The sequence below is a fragment of the Podarcis filfolensis genome, assembly GCF_964270895.1.
Source record: "Podarcis filfolensis genome assembly, chromosome: 11".
Taxonomy (NCBI): domain Eukaryota; kingdom Metazoa; phylum Chordata; class Lepidosauria; order Squamata; family Lacertidae; genus Podarcis; species Podarcis filfolensis.
Window position 1 is genome coordinate 41,816,065 of NC_139613.1, and position 17,219 is coordinate 41,833,283.

Sequence of the window (17,219 nt, forward strand, 5' to 3'; positions counted from 1 at the left end):
CCTTATGGCCTGAATGCCCTTGATTCACCACAATTAGTACAAAAGAGCTGGTTGGAGTTTTTTAGTGAAGGAACTGCATTTAGGGAAGCTTTTAATGTTTAATAGATTGTATTTTAATATTCTGTTGGAAGCCGTCCAGAGTGGCTGGGGAAACCCAGCCAGATGGGTGGGGTATAAATAAATATGTTGTTGTTGTTGTTGTTGTTGTTGTTGTTATGGATATCATCAAAAACTATTTTATTATACCAATTTGAGGTAGGGGGGAAAGCTGAATACTGAAACAAACAGTTTAAGAGCCGAGTCTTTGCTTAAAATAAGCCACTGTCTAACTTAAAATATTATTATTTTTTTGAAAAAGAAATTTGGTAGCAAACTTATGAATCTACATTATCCCAGGTCAGACCATTGACGGTAGTGGGGAAGGATGCTCCAGACCAGGTGCCACAGGAAGTCCTCCTGGCTGTAGCAACATTCCCCTGTGTGCCCGCTCTGGACAAACAGGAAATGTTGTATTTGACTGCTTCAGTGATGTTACATCCCACACCCAGAGGCGTTGGAAATAAGGAAGATGCCACCAGTTGCAGCTATCTCACTTCACACTTGGCTTTACAGTGCTAGGCTGAGGGCGTACCAAGTGTCTGAGCTGCAGAGTTTCCAGTGGGATCACCACCTACTGTCACTCATTTCCTCCGTTCCCCTGGTAAGGGAATTTCAATGGGAGGAGCATGTTTTGGAAGCTAAGCCTGCTGAAATTCATCTAGACAACTGTTAAAGGTACAGGAGCCTTGTCCTCTTTCACATCTGACCACATCACTTTTCCTCTTTCCCAGACACATAATGCATACTTAAAGTGAAATCTGGAATTTTCATGTGATCCTGAATGCTCTACCCAAAGGTCTTAATGCATCAAACTGGCTTTCTCTGTTCTAGGCCTTCCCCCCCCCCAGAGTACCGTAATTTGACTATTCCCCCCCCTCCTTGTATTGACTTATATTTCAGGACGGCAATCGCACCGTGCAATCTAGATCTGTCCTTGTGAGAGCGTTCTCTTCGGTTCTTCAAAATCAGTTGCGGAATTTGTGCAGCCACACCTCACATGCTTCAGGATCATGAACTATAACAAGTTGGTTTCCGGTATAACCTTTATAGGAAACTGGGACAATGGCAGTAGGTTGAAAGATTGCATCTACGCCATACGGGCTAATCTTCAAGGGGTCAGGCTGTATCTGTTGGGGCAAAACCAAATCTCTGGACACGCTCGTAATATCGGAGCCCATGTCCCGAAAAGAGTTCACAACAATTCGATTGATCGTAATAGGTGCTGTGAATTCTAAATTAGCCCAGTTAACATGTGGCACTCTCGTTCCTGCTCCAGTACTCACTGGCCCCACATTAACAGCGTTGGAAGTGGTTCCAGTGGTCATGGGAACTGTAGCACCAGGCGCTGCTCCACCCCCATTATTTTCTGGGAGAACTATCCCTTCAGCCCTCAGCCCTTGCGACTCCACCTCCCAGTCCTCCGCTGGCCGTTGAATTACGCATACTGCGGGCGTTGACGTCAAGGCTGGGGGTCTTTTATCTTTTAGTTGGGGGCAAGCTACCTTCACATGACTGGACTTCCTGTAATGGAAACACAGTCCCGAATAAGGAGTAAGTTTAGACCGGTCATCCTCCCCTGCAGAGGAGTCCTTGGAAGGCATCCTGCAGAGGAGTCCTTGGAAGGCATGGGGTTAGCCCTGCTTTGTTCTTTAACCAGAGGAGCAAACTTCCCCGCTGGAGCTGACGCCACTGGTCGGTTTCCGCTGGGCTGGCTTTTGTTTGCTAGATGGGACCGACTCAACTTAAAAGTGTGAGAGCCAGTGTGGTGTAGTGGTTAAGAGTGGTAGACTCGTAATCTGGGGAACCGGGTTCGCTTCCCCGCTCCTCCACATGCGGCTGCTGGGTGACCTTGGGTTAGTCACACTTCTCTGAAGTCTCTCAGCATCATAGAGTGTTTGTTGTGGGGGATGAAGGGAAAGGGGATTGTTTTGAGACTCCTTAAGGGGAGTGAAAGGCAGGATATCAAGTCCAAACTCCCCTTCTTCTCTACAGGAAAAAACCAAGTTGCTTTATGATCTCCTTTCCTATCCAGCAAAGACCGCCCTCACTGGTGTAATGAGCATTTCTTATTCAGCACTAATTTATTTGGTAGGTTAGTAAATACTGTTCTTTCTGATCCTTCTTGTTTTGTGCTTCCCCTTCCCTTCAGCAAAGAATTGAAGCCATGCATTATTCTTCAATTACTGTGCACACTTTTACTGTGCACAGGTACCGGAGCGGTACCTGTTTATCTACTTTGACGTTATCTACGTTGACGTGCTTTCGAACTGCTAGGTTGGCAGGAGCAGGGACTGAGCAACGGGAGCTCACACCGTCGCGGGGATTTGAACTGCCAACCTTCTGATCAGCAAGCCCCACTCACCTCACGGAGTGTTTGTTGTGAGGGAGAAAGGGAAAGGAGAATGTTAGCCGCTTTGAGACTCCTCTGGGTAGTGATAAAGCGGGATATCAAATCCAAACTCTTCTACTCTTCTTCTTAAAAGTCTCTGCAAGTTGGGTAGCTTGCTCAAGAGTAGCAGGGTGTCTGTCTGCCACAAGACTTGCTACTTCAGAAGGCTGTTCCTTTAACATTAATTGCCTTAGGCCCTCAAAAGTATCCACACCTTCAGCAGAAAGCCAAAGATCAAAATTTTGAGCCATTTTCGAGGCAACCACAGAAAGACTGTCTGAGGAGGTGGTTTTATCCCCCTTCCGGAAGGTACACCGATAATTGTCCCCATGCAGCCCATACCTTTGTATCACCAGACGTTTGTAACGCTCATAGTCCGCTGCCTGGGATAAAGGGAGGTGGCCCATTAACTCGGCTAACTCCCCACAAATTATTCAAACTTAAAAGTTGGCACATCTCTTACAGGTTTCAAACAAGAAAATAAAAACATTGTTTAACATCGCTAGCTAAACATACTCACAAATGAGAACAGAATGTTCGTAAGGTTCTCAGCGGATTCCGGATTCCAGGACAACAGGCAGGCCCTCTACATCACAAAGAGCATGCATATGAATGGCGGCTGCCAACAAGATGGTAAGCCTGGCAGGATGGGCAGCTGCAAAAATGCAACTGAGTTCCCTAAGATTTTATCCCTTGGGACCCACGTGTATTCGGACCCAAGGATCAGTTCTTCTAATTAATTAAGAATCGCCAAAGGTTACACAGGAGGGCGATAACTCAGCTTGCTGCAGCTGAACCTTGCTTGTTCTCAAGACCTTGAGATGAAAGAACATCCTCACACCAGATACACATTCTTGCTGTAATAAGGTTGATGACTCTATTCACACAGAAACGACATCTTAGATAACCAGGTGTTAAGGCACACAAATCAACTAAAAAGCCTCCTTCCGGCAGATGGGGGAGAGAACTTACTGTATTTTTCGCTCCATAGGGCGCACCGGACCATAGGGCGCACCTAGTTTTTAGGGGGGGAAATAAAGGGGGGGGATTTTTTTTTTCCCCAGCCCCAAAGAGCAAAGAAGCCAAGACAGCGAGCGGGATCCATCCACTTAAAAGTCTTGTTGGAAGAGAAGGGTCTTTAGTAGGCACCAAAAAGACCACAGGGATGTCACCTGTCTAATGTTTAATAAAGGGAGGGATTTCCAAAGGGTGGGTGCCACAACACTATAAAGTTAACAAAACAAAATTGAATATTACAGATACATTGTATCATGTCAAATATTTTGGGTTTTGTGAAGAATATGCCTTGTTACACTAGTATTCAACAAACATTACTCAATTCCGTCTGAACACAAGTTTTTGCTGTCTTTATTTCACTCTTAAATAGTAAAGTACATACAAAAATCTCCAGAGGCCCTGTTAAGTCTGTTACGGTAAAAGTGTATTGAAGCATGTTACTGAAGCTGCAGTGCTTTGTGCATACCAGAATGTAAGCATGCCTGGAACATGTTTCTTATGGTATAAGCTTTCATAGACTGCGGTCTTCGAAGGTGCTAATATTTACTTGCAAGAATGGCAACTTTGTACTTTCCTCAAAATGAGTCTCAAACTAGTTACAGCAACGAGGGACCTAAAATACATTGCAAGTGCCTTATAAACTTTCCTGAACTGGCAAGCAAACACAGAGAGAGAGAGAGTGGTGGGATGTAGAAGAGTCAGTATAGAGGGAAATGAAAAAGAGACGGGAGCAATTACTGGACCTGGGGGGAAAAGTTACCGAGGCAGTATTTTCTACATGAAAAAAGATCCCAGCAACTGCGCGGCTTATTGCTTTACCATTTCAACGGGGCTAACAATATCCCACGCAACCACCACTTAAAAAAGAAAGAACAAAAGTGGGAGCATTCAGCATTCCTCCTATCCACGTGTTACAGACCAAACATCTGTACCCCTGCCCAAATGGATGGGATAAGCCACCCACCCTTCCCCCTCCCGGTCAATAGCCAATCACGCAGCATTTTCCCTCGCCCGCATTAATTTAATCCAGGTTGGTTGGCCAACTCCGTATCAGATTGGCAGCCCAACTGGGTTAGCGTCACTTGACCTGAAGGAAAGAAATAGAGCCGCTTTTGCAGGTAGCCTACACACACACAAGAGAGAGAGAGGTGCGCGCGCGCCCTTGGAACGAAGCTGACGTGCTTCTCGCCCAGCGCCCCCTCAGCGACCGCTCCGGTGGTCGGAGGTGCCTATTCTCCTGCCACCTCCCCCCCCCCACTTGGCTGCCCATGCGCCTGCTATTGCCCACGCCTGCAGTGCTCCTAACTCCAAACGCCCCGCTGTTCACCGCCAGCTCGGCTCATTGGGCCGCGGGAGTTGGCTCTGCGCCCCCCGGGCTTCAGGCTGCTTTCCGCAAGCCTTCGGAGCCCGGCGGGAACTGCGGATAGATGCCCGAAGCCCGGGGTGTGCGGCGCTGCAGGCTGCTATCCGCAAGCCTTGGGAGCCCGGCGGTGCGCACCGACCCCTCTCGCTCCCCAGGCTTCAGCGAAAGCCTGCATTCGCTCCATAGGACGCGCACACATTTCCCCTTCGTTTTTGGAGGGGGAAAAGTGCTTCCTATAGAACGAAAAATACAGTATTCACACTTTCAGAGTCAAGAAGTCTACGGTTTAAAGAAACAGATACACATTCCCCATAATTCTCTAGTCTTTGGTTCTCCCACAAAGACCTTCCTTGGCTTGAAGCAAAGTTTTCCTTGCTAAGATTTCCTAACATCACTACAGAGTGTGTGAGGGAGTTTCCTCAGCACCACAACAGAGGATGAGAAGGTAAAATTTCCTCTTCCATGCCATCTTGAGATTCTCATAATTATAAGCCCCATCAGCTGATGCTATTTGCTCTAAAAATGTTAGGTGCAAAGACCCTTTTTTTAACATTCACATATAGTTTGATCTTCCTTGTGCAGACAAGGATTCAGTATGATATAAGATTCAGTATGGCAGCTTCCAATGTTCCTGTGATAGCATATTACAGCACAAACAAACAAAAAGGACTTCAAGTGGACAGGCTGAAGCCGGATAGTCTGTTAGGACCAATGCCTAAACCAAGACCACTCATTACCTGTAACCAATAAAGCTGTGGCCATATTTAGCCCATTAACCTTAAATAATTGTGTTATGTGTCTTTATTTCCACTGGAGGGGGGGACTTGCCACGCAATCTCAGAAGGGGGGTGTCCTTAAGAGTGAACCAGTACTAAAATTATTTTCCAATGAACTTTAAGGGAGACTTTCCAGAAGTTTGCACTCTTGAGATTTCCACGTTTTGTGAAATTTCAGATATTTGTTTTATTTGTTACATTTATATGCTTTAAAAAAACAGGAACCTAGTACTCCTATTATAGTGGTATGGAGGATTTTGTGTGGGGGATGTTCAGTGTAACAATTATTATTATTATTATTATAATTATTATTATTATTCCCCGCCCATCTGTTCTTCCCTCCTTCCCTTGTGTGTTTAGGACATCAATGGACAGCCATGCATTATTTGTCCCTGGCACAGGTATAAAATAACTCTGGCAACAGGTGAAGGATTGTATCAAGCAATAAATCCAAGGGAGCCATCTCCGAAACCCAAATGGCAGCCGAAAGGAGTAAAACAGAGGACTCATAGAGTTACTGTGGACAGCGGAAATGTTTGTGACTCTTTCAGATACAGATGACAATATAGATTCTGACCATTATGCTAACATACACAATAGGATTATACTGCCTTCTAAGAAAAAATAGCATCTTCTGTGCTTCATAGTAAATGGCTTTAAAATAACAACGAATGTGAATGTTATCCTTGCTGTCTAAAGAGCATTCAGCTTCTGAGTGATATGAAACTGAGCTCCAGTCTCTCTAAAAAGGGAGTTGATCAGAGAAGTATTTGTGCCTTTGAGAAGAATATACAGTGGTACCTCAGGTTAAGTACTTAATTCGTTCCGGAGGTCCATACTTAACCTGAAACTGTTCTTGACCTGAAGCACCACTTTAGCTAATGGGGCCTCCTGCTGCTGCCGCGCCGCCGGAGCACGATTTCTGTTCTCATCCTGAAGCAAAGTTCTTAACCTGAAGCACTATTTCTGGGTTAGCGGAGTATGTAACCTGAAGCGTATGTAACCTGAAGCGTATGTAACCCGAGGTACCACTGTAAAATAAAATAGAGCATGCGCATCAGCAGAAACTTATTTTTTTTAATAATATTTTTATTAGTTTTTAGCATACAAAATTTTAAAGACATACCACACAAATTATAACACACATATTCTTATTTGGACTTCCTTCAGCTCCTCTGATAATCCTCCGTCATAATCACATCTCCTGCAATTCTTAACTTAATATTGCCTTTACATTTCTTAACAGATCATCTCTCCCTTTCCATTTTTACAATATTTCTTAAATTATTCCTCACAGAACTTCTTGTAGACCTACAAACGTAGTCTGATCGTCACAAATACTTTTCAAATACTCTGTAAATTTAGTCCAGTCTTTGGTGAATCTCTGGTCCCGCCGGTTTCGGATCCTTCCTGTTAGCTTGTCCAATTCTGCATAGTCCATTAATTTCATCCTCCATTCTTCCAATGTTGGTAATTCTTCTTGCTTCCATTTTTGAGCCAGTAATATTCTTGCTGCTGTTACCACATATAAAAAAAGCTTGCAATGTTTTCTATTTATCTCATTTCCAACAATACCCAAAAGAAATGCTTGTGGTTTCTTTATAAATGTATATTTCAACATTTTTTTCAACTCATTATATATCATCTCCCAGAAACATTTCACCTTTTTACACTCCCACCACATATGGTAGAATGATTCTTCTTTTTCTTTGCATTTCCAACATTTATTACTGACTTTATACATTTTTGCTAACTTAACTGGTGTGATGTACCATCTGTACACCATCTTCATCACATTTTCTTTTAATGCATTACATGCAGTAAATCTCAAACCCTCTTTCCATAGTTTTACCCAATCACTTAACTGTATATAATACCCAAAATCTTTTGCCCAGTAAATCATGACTGATTTTACCTCCTCATCTTTCAGGTGCCATTCAAACAGTAATTTATACATTTTAGACAGAATTTTAAAATCGTTATTCAATATTTCTTGCTGAAAGTTTGATTCTTTTTCACAAAAACCTTTCTCTTTGACATCTTGTTTGAACATTTCATTAACCTTACACATCAACAGAAACTGATGTAATCTGGTTTAATCACCAAATAAATAGAAAATGACAGAATCTGGCCATTAACTGCTGCGCCAAACAATATGTTGTGCAGTATCTCCACGTGCATTTCTGCCCCTCTCCTGCTGCAAAATGCAGATCCCAAATCAAAAGAGAAGAAACGAGCGCGGAACGAGACGTGTTTTACTCTGCCCTGTTATCTCTAGGGTCCCGCAACCGTTTGAATGAGAACAGCGGGAAGAAGGGGGGGAGAAGCACAGTTGGTACATTCCACATCCTCCTCATGTTTCGACAAGAGGAGGAGCGAGCGACCCGAGAGCGCGTTTGGTATATGCCAGACCTTTGAAACCTGTCTGGGCTACGATGGTTTCCTGCAGAAATCAATGAATGGCGCAGTCTGGCCTGGTCTTCTCTCTCTCCTCCCCCCCCCCCGCTTTAGCAGCAATGGTTTGGCTCGAAGCGGAGGCTGTAAGAAGCGGCCGGAAGGCGAAGGGCGTCTCTTTTCCCGCTCTCGGCGCGCGCGAGGGAGTTGGCGGTTAAGAGAGCCGCTGAGGGCAAGTACCAAGTGGGGTGTTTGAAAAGCGCGGGAAGAGCTGTGCGGGCTGGAGCCAACCAAGTGAGTAAGGCGGGGGGGGAGAGAGAGGGGGCCCATATGTGTGGCAGTTGGCAAGGGAGGTGGGAAACAGAGAAGAAGCGCGGGCGGGTGAGGGGAGGTGAAGGCATGGAGGTTTCGCTGAGGGGGGATCGAATTGAGCCGGATTCCCACAGCCTCTGCCGTTTCGTCTCTCCCTCGGAAGAATCCCGGGCTCTGCGCTTTATCTCCTCGCGGAAAGGCAGTTCCCGGCAGCCCTTTTAAACGAACCGCAGCGCCCTGAGGAAAAAGGCGCTTCCTTTGAAGGCCTCTGCCGACGAAAGCGCCGCGCGCGCCGCTTTAAGCTTCCGCGGGGCCCCGAGGTATGAACGCCCCCCCCCCCAAAAAAAATAAGCCCGGCGGTTAAATGTAAAGGCCCTACGCGCTTTTTTCTTCCCTTGCTGCCGGGGAACTGAACAAGGCGGGCATGTAGGAGGCCTTACCGGCCCCTGAAGGAGCTCGTCCTCGCGCGCGGAGGCTGCGGTGCCTTTTAGCCGTTTCTTAGCGCGTGGTGTTAATGGCGGCACAGAGGCAAGTAATGACGTCGTGGCGTAGCCGCCTCGGATTCGCGCCCTGTCGAGCCTCAGGAGGCGGTGTTGGTTGGGTTTGACGGGACAGGCTAGCACGGGGGGGGGGGCATCACTTTTAGATAGGAAGCGGGGATATTTTGCACGTGTGGCAAGTTCGCTGTGAGCGCGCAAACACGTGCACAGCAGCTCTTCTCGCGTTGCTTTCTAGAGAGAAAAGGGTAGAGGTAAATAAGATTTTGTGAGAAAGAAGCCATAGAGGAAAGAAAAGTGGAGGATCTATTTCTTACAAACAGACAGGCGTATTAAAATTCAGTATGCTGAACTGCAGGAAATGTCTCCAGCTCTGTAATGTAGGTAAGCTGTGTGTACAGTGGTACCTCGGGTTACAGACGCTTCAGGTTACAGACTCTGCTAACCCAGAATAGTACCTCGGGTTAAGAACTTGGCTTCAGGATGAGAACAGAAATCGTGCTCCGGCGGCGCAGCAGCGGCAGGAGGCCCCATTAGCTAAAGTGGTGCTTCAGGTTAAGAACGGACCTCCAGAATGAATTAAGTTCTTAACCTGAGGTACCACTGTATAGGCATGCAGGTGCAGATCTTTCCTTGCTTGCTTAGTTTTGGTTGCTTTGTGTCATCTTGCCTTCAGTGTTGCCAGTTCGTTTTGGTTGCTAATGAACGTGGTGTCAGAGAAGGCATAAAACAAATTCCCCCCTTGCAGCTTTTTCCTATGCTAGGAATTGTTCCTAGCAGGCTTGCTGTATGTGGGACAGCTCTAGGTTTGTCTGCCTGTGGCGCCTTGAAAGTCTTATGTGTAACATTCTTCTTTGTGTTCATTTTAAGTTTTTTACAAACTTACATGTTCCTGTCTGTATGAAGACTTGACGCTTCAGCTTGACTGCAGTCCCTATTTTCACAAAGCGCAAAGGACCAAACTGGACATGACACGATTAACAATTACCTGAATGTTGTTGTTTTTTAAAAGTAAATTGGTGCAGACACCTGAGCAGTGGATAAGGGAGGGACCCCCACAATGCAGTGGCATAGTGTGTAGTTTGCTCCAAAGACTGATCTCATGCCAGTGCTTGGTTAAATCAGCCTCTTTACAAACTTCAAAATTACTGGGTTGTTATCCCTGGCATATTTCATATGTTTACTAAGCCACACTGTATACTAGTACAAACAAAGCTTTCTCTGATTCAAGGAACCTGTGGGGAAAAACTGGTGTATATGCACTTCTCTAGAATTTTCACTCTTCCTTGCAACCACGTGGATAGGTGACAGTGTAATTTGCTAGTTTGCTCAGAAGTACATTCCACTGTTTGGGACGGACCCTGAAAAGGGACTATTGCTAAGGGTGAACTCCACAACCACTTTTGCAAGTGAAACTTCCTGGAATTAATGTGCTAAATGCGCACTATGCAGGTTCCCTCTTATAAGATTGCATTATGTAGTTTCTCTCTGTAACTGAGGGACTGTGTGGGCTACTTTTAAAGCAAAATGATTTGCAGTCATACAAAAATGGCTGGTTCATTGTATCATTGTTTTTTATTTTTCAGGTATAGGCAAAACCAACACAGTTTTGATGAAACATTTCACTTCAGAATATAGGTATGAGTACATTGTGTTATTCTATCTTTATATACTTCTTTAGCGGTCCGAGAGGCCCTCTTGAGGGTAATTCTACACCAAATCACCTGGTGCCATGTGCTCTCAAAACTCAGATTTTCTTCCAAAAAAATTATGTGTAGATACCTGTGAGATAACCTCAAATTAATTTTTTAAGATTAATCTGAGTTGTGAGAGCGCAACTGAGTATTAAAATACAGTAGGTGATTTGGCATGGAATGACCCCAATAGTAATAATGTTCACGTGTTTTTCACATAATATTTATATGGTTGCTATACATCGTATTTACTGTGCACTTCAGAGTTGCACAGATTCTTTGGGTGTTTGCCTTTTCTGTGCCTTCTGCCATGGCTGAGTAAACACGTTGACTTTCCGCCTCAGTGTGATCATTGGCTATGTTCACCCTGGCCTAGGCACACACTTTGACATTGATCCACATATTGCCTCATGTAATTTTGCCTTTGTGTTGCCCATTCATTACTTTCACTAGTGAATGTGGTGTCAGAAAAGGCATATATTAACTTTAGCTGTCATACTACCAGGAGTTGGTTATGTACCTTCTCTGTATTTCAGCTAAAACACACCATTTGTGTTGGGGGGTCATTCCATGTCATTTCAATGAGGGCATGTCACCCTCCATCTCGGATGTTGATGAAATTTGGTGTACACCCTTCCCTTGTGGGTTGAAAGAAACCCTCTTAATTTTTTTCTCTATCTCAAATGGTTTTAATTTTATAGCACTTCAAAGTTTTGTTAAATTTGTGTTGTCTGTGCTTCTTGAGACCTTCAGCACAAGATACCCTTGTGCACATTTCCCCCCCTCCATAACCATTGATCAGGTCTCTTTGAAATTTTACACAGAGCTCAATGATGAGATTTCAGAAAAAAATACACCAGCACTCAAGATTTTATAAATGCCTAAAAACTTTTATAAATGCACTTACCATAACAGATTATGCTATTATCACAGTTTATTACCTTACAAGTTCAATGATTCTCAGTTTCTTTGCTGTAGCCTCAGTATCAGCTGCAAGATTTTCATTTTTTTCTTCCATCAACACCATACACTTGTTGGGAAAGAAGTATCTTCTGCCAGTTATTGTCTTTGGGGGTTGTACAATATCAAGCGTGTGAGGAAATGGTTTTACGCAAGAATTGTCACGGCTAGGCCAGCAGAATGAAGGCGAAGGTCCATTTGGGTGAATAAATTTTACAAAAGCATCTCCATCGTCTTGATTATTTTCCGATAGCATTTCAAAGTACCACAAATGATCATACTTGCAAGTTACAAAACATCCAGGATACAGATCATCAGCATTCACAGGAAGCTTGGGGAAGCTCCTCAAGTTGAAAGTGAGGAAGGGTTCTTTATCAGTGCTCATTCTTCTTGCTTCAGTTGTGCCTGTAGAATTCAGTGGTTTAAAGTTGTGGAAATTGTGAGTTCCACATCTCTGCACATCTCTGAAACAGGTTTCAAGGGAACAGCAGATTATGTCTATGTCTTCCCTTGCAATATAATGGAATTTGACCTTTTTTAAAAAAAAATCACAGAAATAAAAAAATATTTTTGGAGTAATCTGCTTCTCAAGGGATCTCTGAAGACTCTTCTAGCTAGACATTTTGTAGTTCCACCAATACTGTTGCATACTGACTTGCCATGGCTAGTGGCAAAGAAAGACCACTGTGCATTTATTTGGAAATCATCTTGATGATGACAGAGATTTAGGAAGTTGAACTTATTTTTGTACTGTGCTGCACAGCTGTCACTAAAGTAGTGTATCTGATGAGAGGAAAATTATCTTTTATATATTTCAAAACTATTGAGCTTTGTATACCATGTTTATAATGCACTACTACAGGATGCAAAGTACAAGAATGAGAAGTCCAGTGGTACCCTTGTACCTCATCTTGAAGCCTGCATACAATTCTTGGGGTTGCCCGGTATTAGCCGCTTCCTATGATACTCTTTTCCAATTCTGACCACATCTTTCATTCCTGGCTTTATTCTAGACTTCTCATCACTGTGGTAAAAGTTTAGAACCTTGCTTAGTTTCAGATGGAAGTTTTTTTCCACCTCTGGGATCTGGTTTAGCTAAAATTCCTCTTCCTTTAAAAAGCTTCTGTGCCTGGCAAACTGAATCACTGGGGAACAATTTTTTTTCTCTGTTGCATGAGAGTTTTCAACTGTTCTTATATGTTCTTTCAATGCTGATTTCAAATCTGAAATTGATTTTTGTGTACATGCTATAGTTATCTTCCGATTTCTGACTTTTGCCGATATGTCATATTTACACTGGGGATAAGTGGACAATGACACATTGATGTACCCTAACCAACTTATTTTTTCTTTATTTTTATAGTTTTGTAACCTAAATATTTGTATTTTTCAGATCGGACCATGGCTTCTTCAAAATGTGTAAACAAGCCTGATGCTTTTTGTTATGCATGTGGCTGCTACGCACTTCCTCGTCAGAAATGCAATATAACAGCATTTGTGAGGTGTGCCTATAAAAGCTGTTTTGAAATTCCCCTTGGTGAACAAGACAAGAAATGGGCTCCGCATATTGTTTGTCACAATTGTGAGGAAATGCTTAGAGACTGGACAAAAGGAAAACGGAAGAGTAGGCCTTTTGGGGTTTCTATGGTTTGGTGAGAACCCAAGGATCACACAAGTGATTGCTATTTTTGTCTGGTCAATATGAAGGGTATCGGCAAGAAAAACCGACATGCTGTCGCCTATCCCAGTATTCCTTCAGCAATTAGACCTATCCTGCACTCTGAGGAACTCCCAATTCCAGGTTTTAAGAGGTTTGTCTCTTCTGAAGATGAAGGAAGTGAACATGGTGAGGAAGATCATGAGGATTTTGGGAAGGTGCATTGAAGGTGCAAATGGCTGTAGAATCCAAAGACAACTCATCTGAGCAGCAATCAACCCCACAGCAGTTTGGCCAACGGGAACTGAATGACTTAGTGCGTGATTTGGGCCTCTCCAAGAAGGCAGCTGAGTTATTAGCATCCAGGCTGCAAGAAAAACATCTACTGCACTCGGCAAAAGTGACATATTTCTGAAAGAGGGACCAGGATTTTGTGGGCTTTTCAGAAGACAAGCACTTTGTTTACTGTCATGATATTCCAGGCCTTCTCTGCCAATTAGGCATTACATCATACAATTCAATGGAATGGTGCTGATTTCTTGATAGCTCTAAGCGCAGTCTCAAGTGTTCTCTTGCACAACGGAAACGTGTATGGAGTGGTTCCCGTTGGTCACTCATTGATGATGATGTGGAGGTGAAAATGAGTGAGGAAGATGAGGATGCAAGAAGGCTGAGTTTAATAAGCCCCAATGGACGCCTACGGACCTGGAAATGCACGGAATCCAGCAGAAAAAGAAATTGACAGTGTGAGAGCAAAAAGAGAAAATTAAGGTACAGCACATAGTTATGGACTATGCCCCACTGAATTCAGTGGGATTTTCTTCTGATTAAACATGCCCAGTCTTAAGTTGAAAGAAGAAGAAAACATGCTTGGGCAGGATATGAAGAGAAACACAAATGTGAGGAGTGGGAGCAAGGTACAGGCACTTTACTTGAGGTAGGCTTCATTTGCTTTCAGGCAGGTAAAGGTGGCGGCTTTGCTGGGTTGTATTCCAACAAACAAGTGAAATAACTTATTGGAAATAGGGTAGGTAGGCAGGGTTAAGGCACAGTGGATTGTCCATTACATCAGCAAAATACGCATGTGTACCTTTACGTCTACACCCACTTCATTCTGTTCCTGTTTTGCCAGGGTCTTGTTCTCCACTGTTCGTACACTCTCCTAATTTTTCCCATCTCCTGGAAGCAAGGCTTCAGATCACCATGGTGAGGAGCAGGATACACATCCTGGACATGAGAAGTGCCATGAGAACAGATGATTTTGGCCCCATGACAACAACTGCCTCACCATTACCGATCATCCACGTGGGGTGTAGCTCTTTTAACTGCAAAGAATCATGTTTGCCCCAAAACATATTAGCTGCTACACAAGCACACTTCTGCTTGATGGGAGAAAGTGGTCTGCCCAGGCCAATGAGTAATAATAATAATTTATAATAATTTGTTATTTATACCCTGCCCATCTGGCTCGGTTTCCCCATAAGGGATGAATGACCTCCCCATAAGAGGTCATTCATAGCTATGGACCTGGTTATTGACCATGTTGCTAGGGCTGCTCCTGGATCCACTGCAGCATGGCAGGCAATTTGACAAGTGGATTAATGCTCTGCTCTTCCCATGCGTTTGGTGAAACAAGCATCAGGTGGTGAAGCTATGTTAGATAATTAATAGTTCACAGTGACAAAGGTTTGATGAGTTTCTACATTAGAAAAAATGCCAAAATAAATTTGGCTGGGGCAACCTTCACAAAAATATGGTCACTCACAGTTAGTGGACCAAATGCAAGATGGCCACTTAAATGCTCTAAAACTGAATTTACCACCCTTTTCACATAACTGAATTGACACAGCACATAGTATGTAAATACAGGTTTCCAAAATCAAGAAATTAGTTTGACATCAAACTAAAAAACAAAACTAAAAAATAAGATGGCCACCAGTTAATAACGACTTCAAAAATTAGGGTAACCCAAATTCATTTCTTGTGGCACATTTTCTGTTTGGTTGCCGGATAATTAATAGTGGATTGTTTTCTTCTTTTTCAGGAATATGTATCTACAGCATCAGCTGCAACATGCTAGCAGAAGCCTGTATTAAGAAGGAGAGGGAAAGTAATGTGTAAATATTACCTGTTGGATTGTGATAATTAATTGAAAGTAAATAGGGTGAACATGCCTTGCTCCATTGCAACCACTCACCACCAGACCACAGACAGACTCTTGTTGATGGTATATAGTTTCCAATCTATTGTTCCAGTAAGCTTTGCACACAGGGGTTTTAAAGTTAAAACATGGAAGCAGATTGGGATTGAAAATTAACACCTGCCACTGAAGTATCAGTAGTTTAACATGATGTGGCTTATTCTGCTCAACTTCTGTATCAGAGGTAATTTCATGTATAGGTATAAAGAAACATCTGTGCACAGCATCTGTGTATGTTCAATTTAAAAATAAATCAATTTCAAAACACCATGGTTGCTAGATGCGTCTTTCTCATCCATAAACAGTGTGATACACACAAAAAAGCTGCCACCATAAAAATTACTAGAAGAAAAGCAAAACCAAACCAGTGTTTGTGGGCAATCCAAAGTTCTCCCCTGCAATTAAGATGTTCTGCCGTTTGCAGGAAATTAAAAATGGGAGGATCTCACAATTGTAAAACCAAGTGGACAGCAACAATGAGCTAGCAGGAATAGAAAATGAAGGGTTTGACCTTCATCCCTTGTTATTTAATCATCCAGTTTGCTTGTTTCCTTGGAGTGGAAGGATGGAGAAATGAAACCTGTACTCTTTTGATATCCAGAATTGGTGCTATTGTAATGCCTCCCTCCTTGCCATTCTTTTCATCTGGTTCTAGGCCCTGTACACTAGGAAGCAACATCTGGAGGGCCATATGCCCCTCCCTGCTCCTAAATATTGGTTGCTTAAGAGTATTTCATTATATCATAGCACCTTAAGTCAAAGGTGGTGGCAACTCATTTCAGAATACTATAGCTACACCATTTACAGCTGAACACTTTTCTCTGTTCTAAACTCTATAATTTGATGACTCATTCATAGCTCTATGAACTTCCCCAACCAGATGCCCTGCAAATATTTTTGACTTCATTCTTATGATGAGATTTGTAGTCATTGGAAGGGTACCAGGTTAGGGAAACCTGCTCTAGAACTACAGTAAAAGATCCTAAAAACATTGGCATGAATCTTAAGGACCTAATTTTAGGACATTAAAAATTGGAAGGCTGTATACAAGATAGTCTGCTTTTGTGTAACCAAGCAGGATATAGAATTCACTGTATAAAGTTCTGATAAAATAATCAACATTGCTGTGAATAAGAATGAGATTGCTAGGCAAGTATAGGCATATGAATTACAGTCCTTACTCTTAAATTCAGAAAACATTTACTATTGCACATTTGGCAAGTACATTGCTTTTGTATCTGCTGATACTTCCATTTTTTGGATCAAGTCACCCAGGGCATTGTCCATGGTTAACAATCGGCTGTAACTGGTTTTTGGAACTGGAGTAATTATTATCTAAAGCCTTTACTTTCATAGATCTTCCAGTAAGCCAACAGCTGTTTTGTTCAATCCTCTGATCTTATTGGTGTTATCCTTCAGAGCAATTTGCCTCGTCCTCAAGAAATATTTCATAGTTTAAATCTTTGCTTTAATTTAGGTCAAAAATCCCATCTGTGCGGTTTAAGTGTAGTTGGACTTCTGTAGCATTTGAAAATGCCAAGGGGCAGCATCCTCTCACAGTCCTTTGCTAGAAGAATCAAGTCTCTGTCTTAAGCCGTGAAGCTTGTACAATTTTTATTGTCTTTGCACTGTGCTTTCCATCCAGGTTGTTGATGGGTGCCTGTGCCTTTTCTTCTATTAGGCTGTCTTTAGATCCATTTCGCCTCTGAAGAGAAAGAAAATGCATTACTAAAAATTCAATGCACAACCGATGAGAATTAAGTCACATTCTGTGTTCTGGTTACAGTCCTGCAAAAGGAATTACTGTATTTTTCCATGTATAAGACAATGCTTTTTGCTTTTAAAATTTAGTCAGAAATTG

The 17,219-nt window shown here is 42.9% G+C and overlaps 1 protein-coding gene and 1 long non-coding RNA gene across 7 annotated transcripts in view; one reads left to right on the forward strand and one right to left on the reverse strand.

Annotated features, from left to right (window-relative positions):
• The first annotated feature begins 8,130 nt into the window (after positions 1-8,130).
• On the forward strand, positions 8,131-15,625 carry LOC310745040. Of its 2 annotated transcripts, none has more exons than XR_014539831.1 (4): positions 8,131-8,332; positions 10,434-10,485; positions 12,895-14,095; positions 15,203-15,625. It is a non-coding gene; the product is annotated as an uncharacterized lncRNA (long non-coding RNA). The 2 variants fall into 2 exon arrangements; XR_014539832.1 differs by lacking the exon at positions 8,131-8,332 and adding an exon at positions 8,390-8,670.
• Positions 15,626-16,541: 916 nt separating this feature from the next.
• The window catches only part of EPB41L4A (erythrocyte membrane protein band 4.1 like 4A), a 106,560-nt gene continuing 105,882 nt past the window's right edge, over positions 16,542-17,219 (reverse strand). For all 5 annotated transcript variants that reach the window (XR_014539786.1, XR_014539787.1, XM_083576838.1 and 2 more), the window contains exon 23: positions 16,542-17,063. Coding sequence is in view for 3 of the 5 variants with exons in the window: in XM_083576838.1 (XP_083432964.1) it covers positions 16,935-17,063 (129 nt within the window). In the remaining 2 variants the exon portion in view is untranslated. The remainder of the gene's footprint in view (positions 17,064-17,219) is intronic.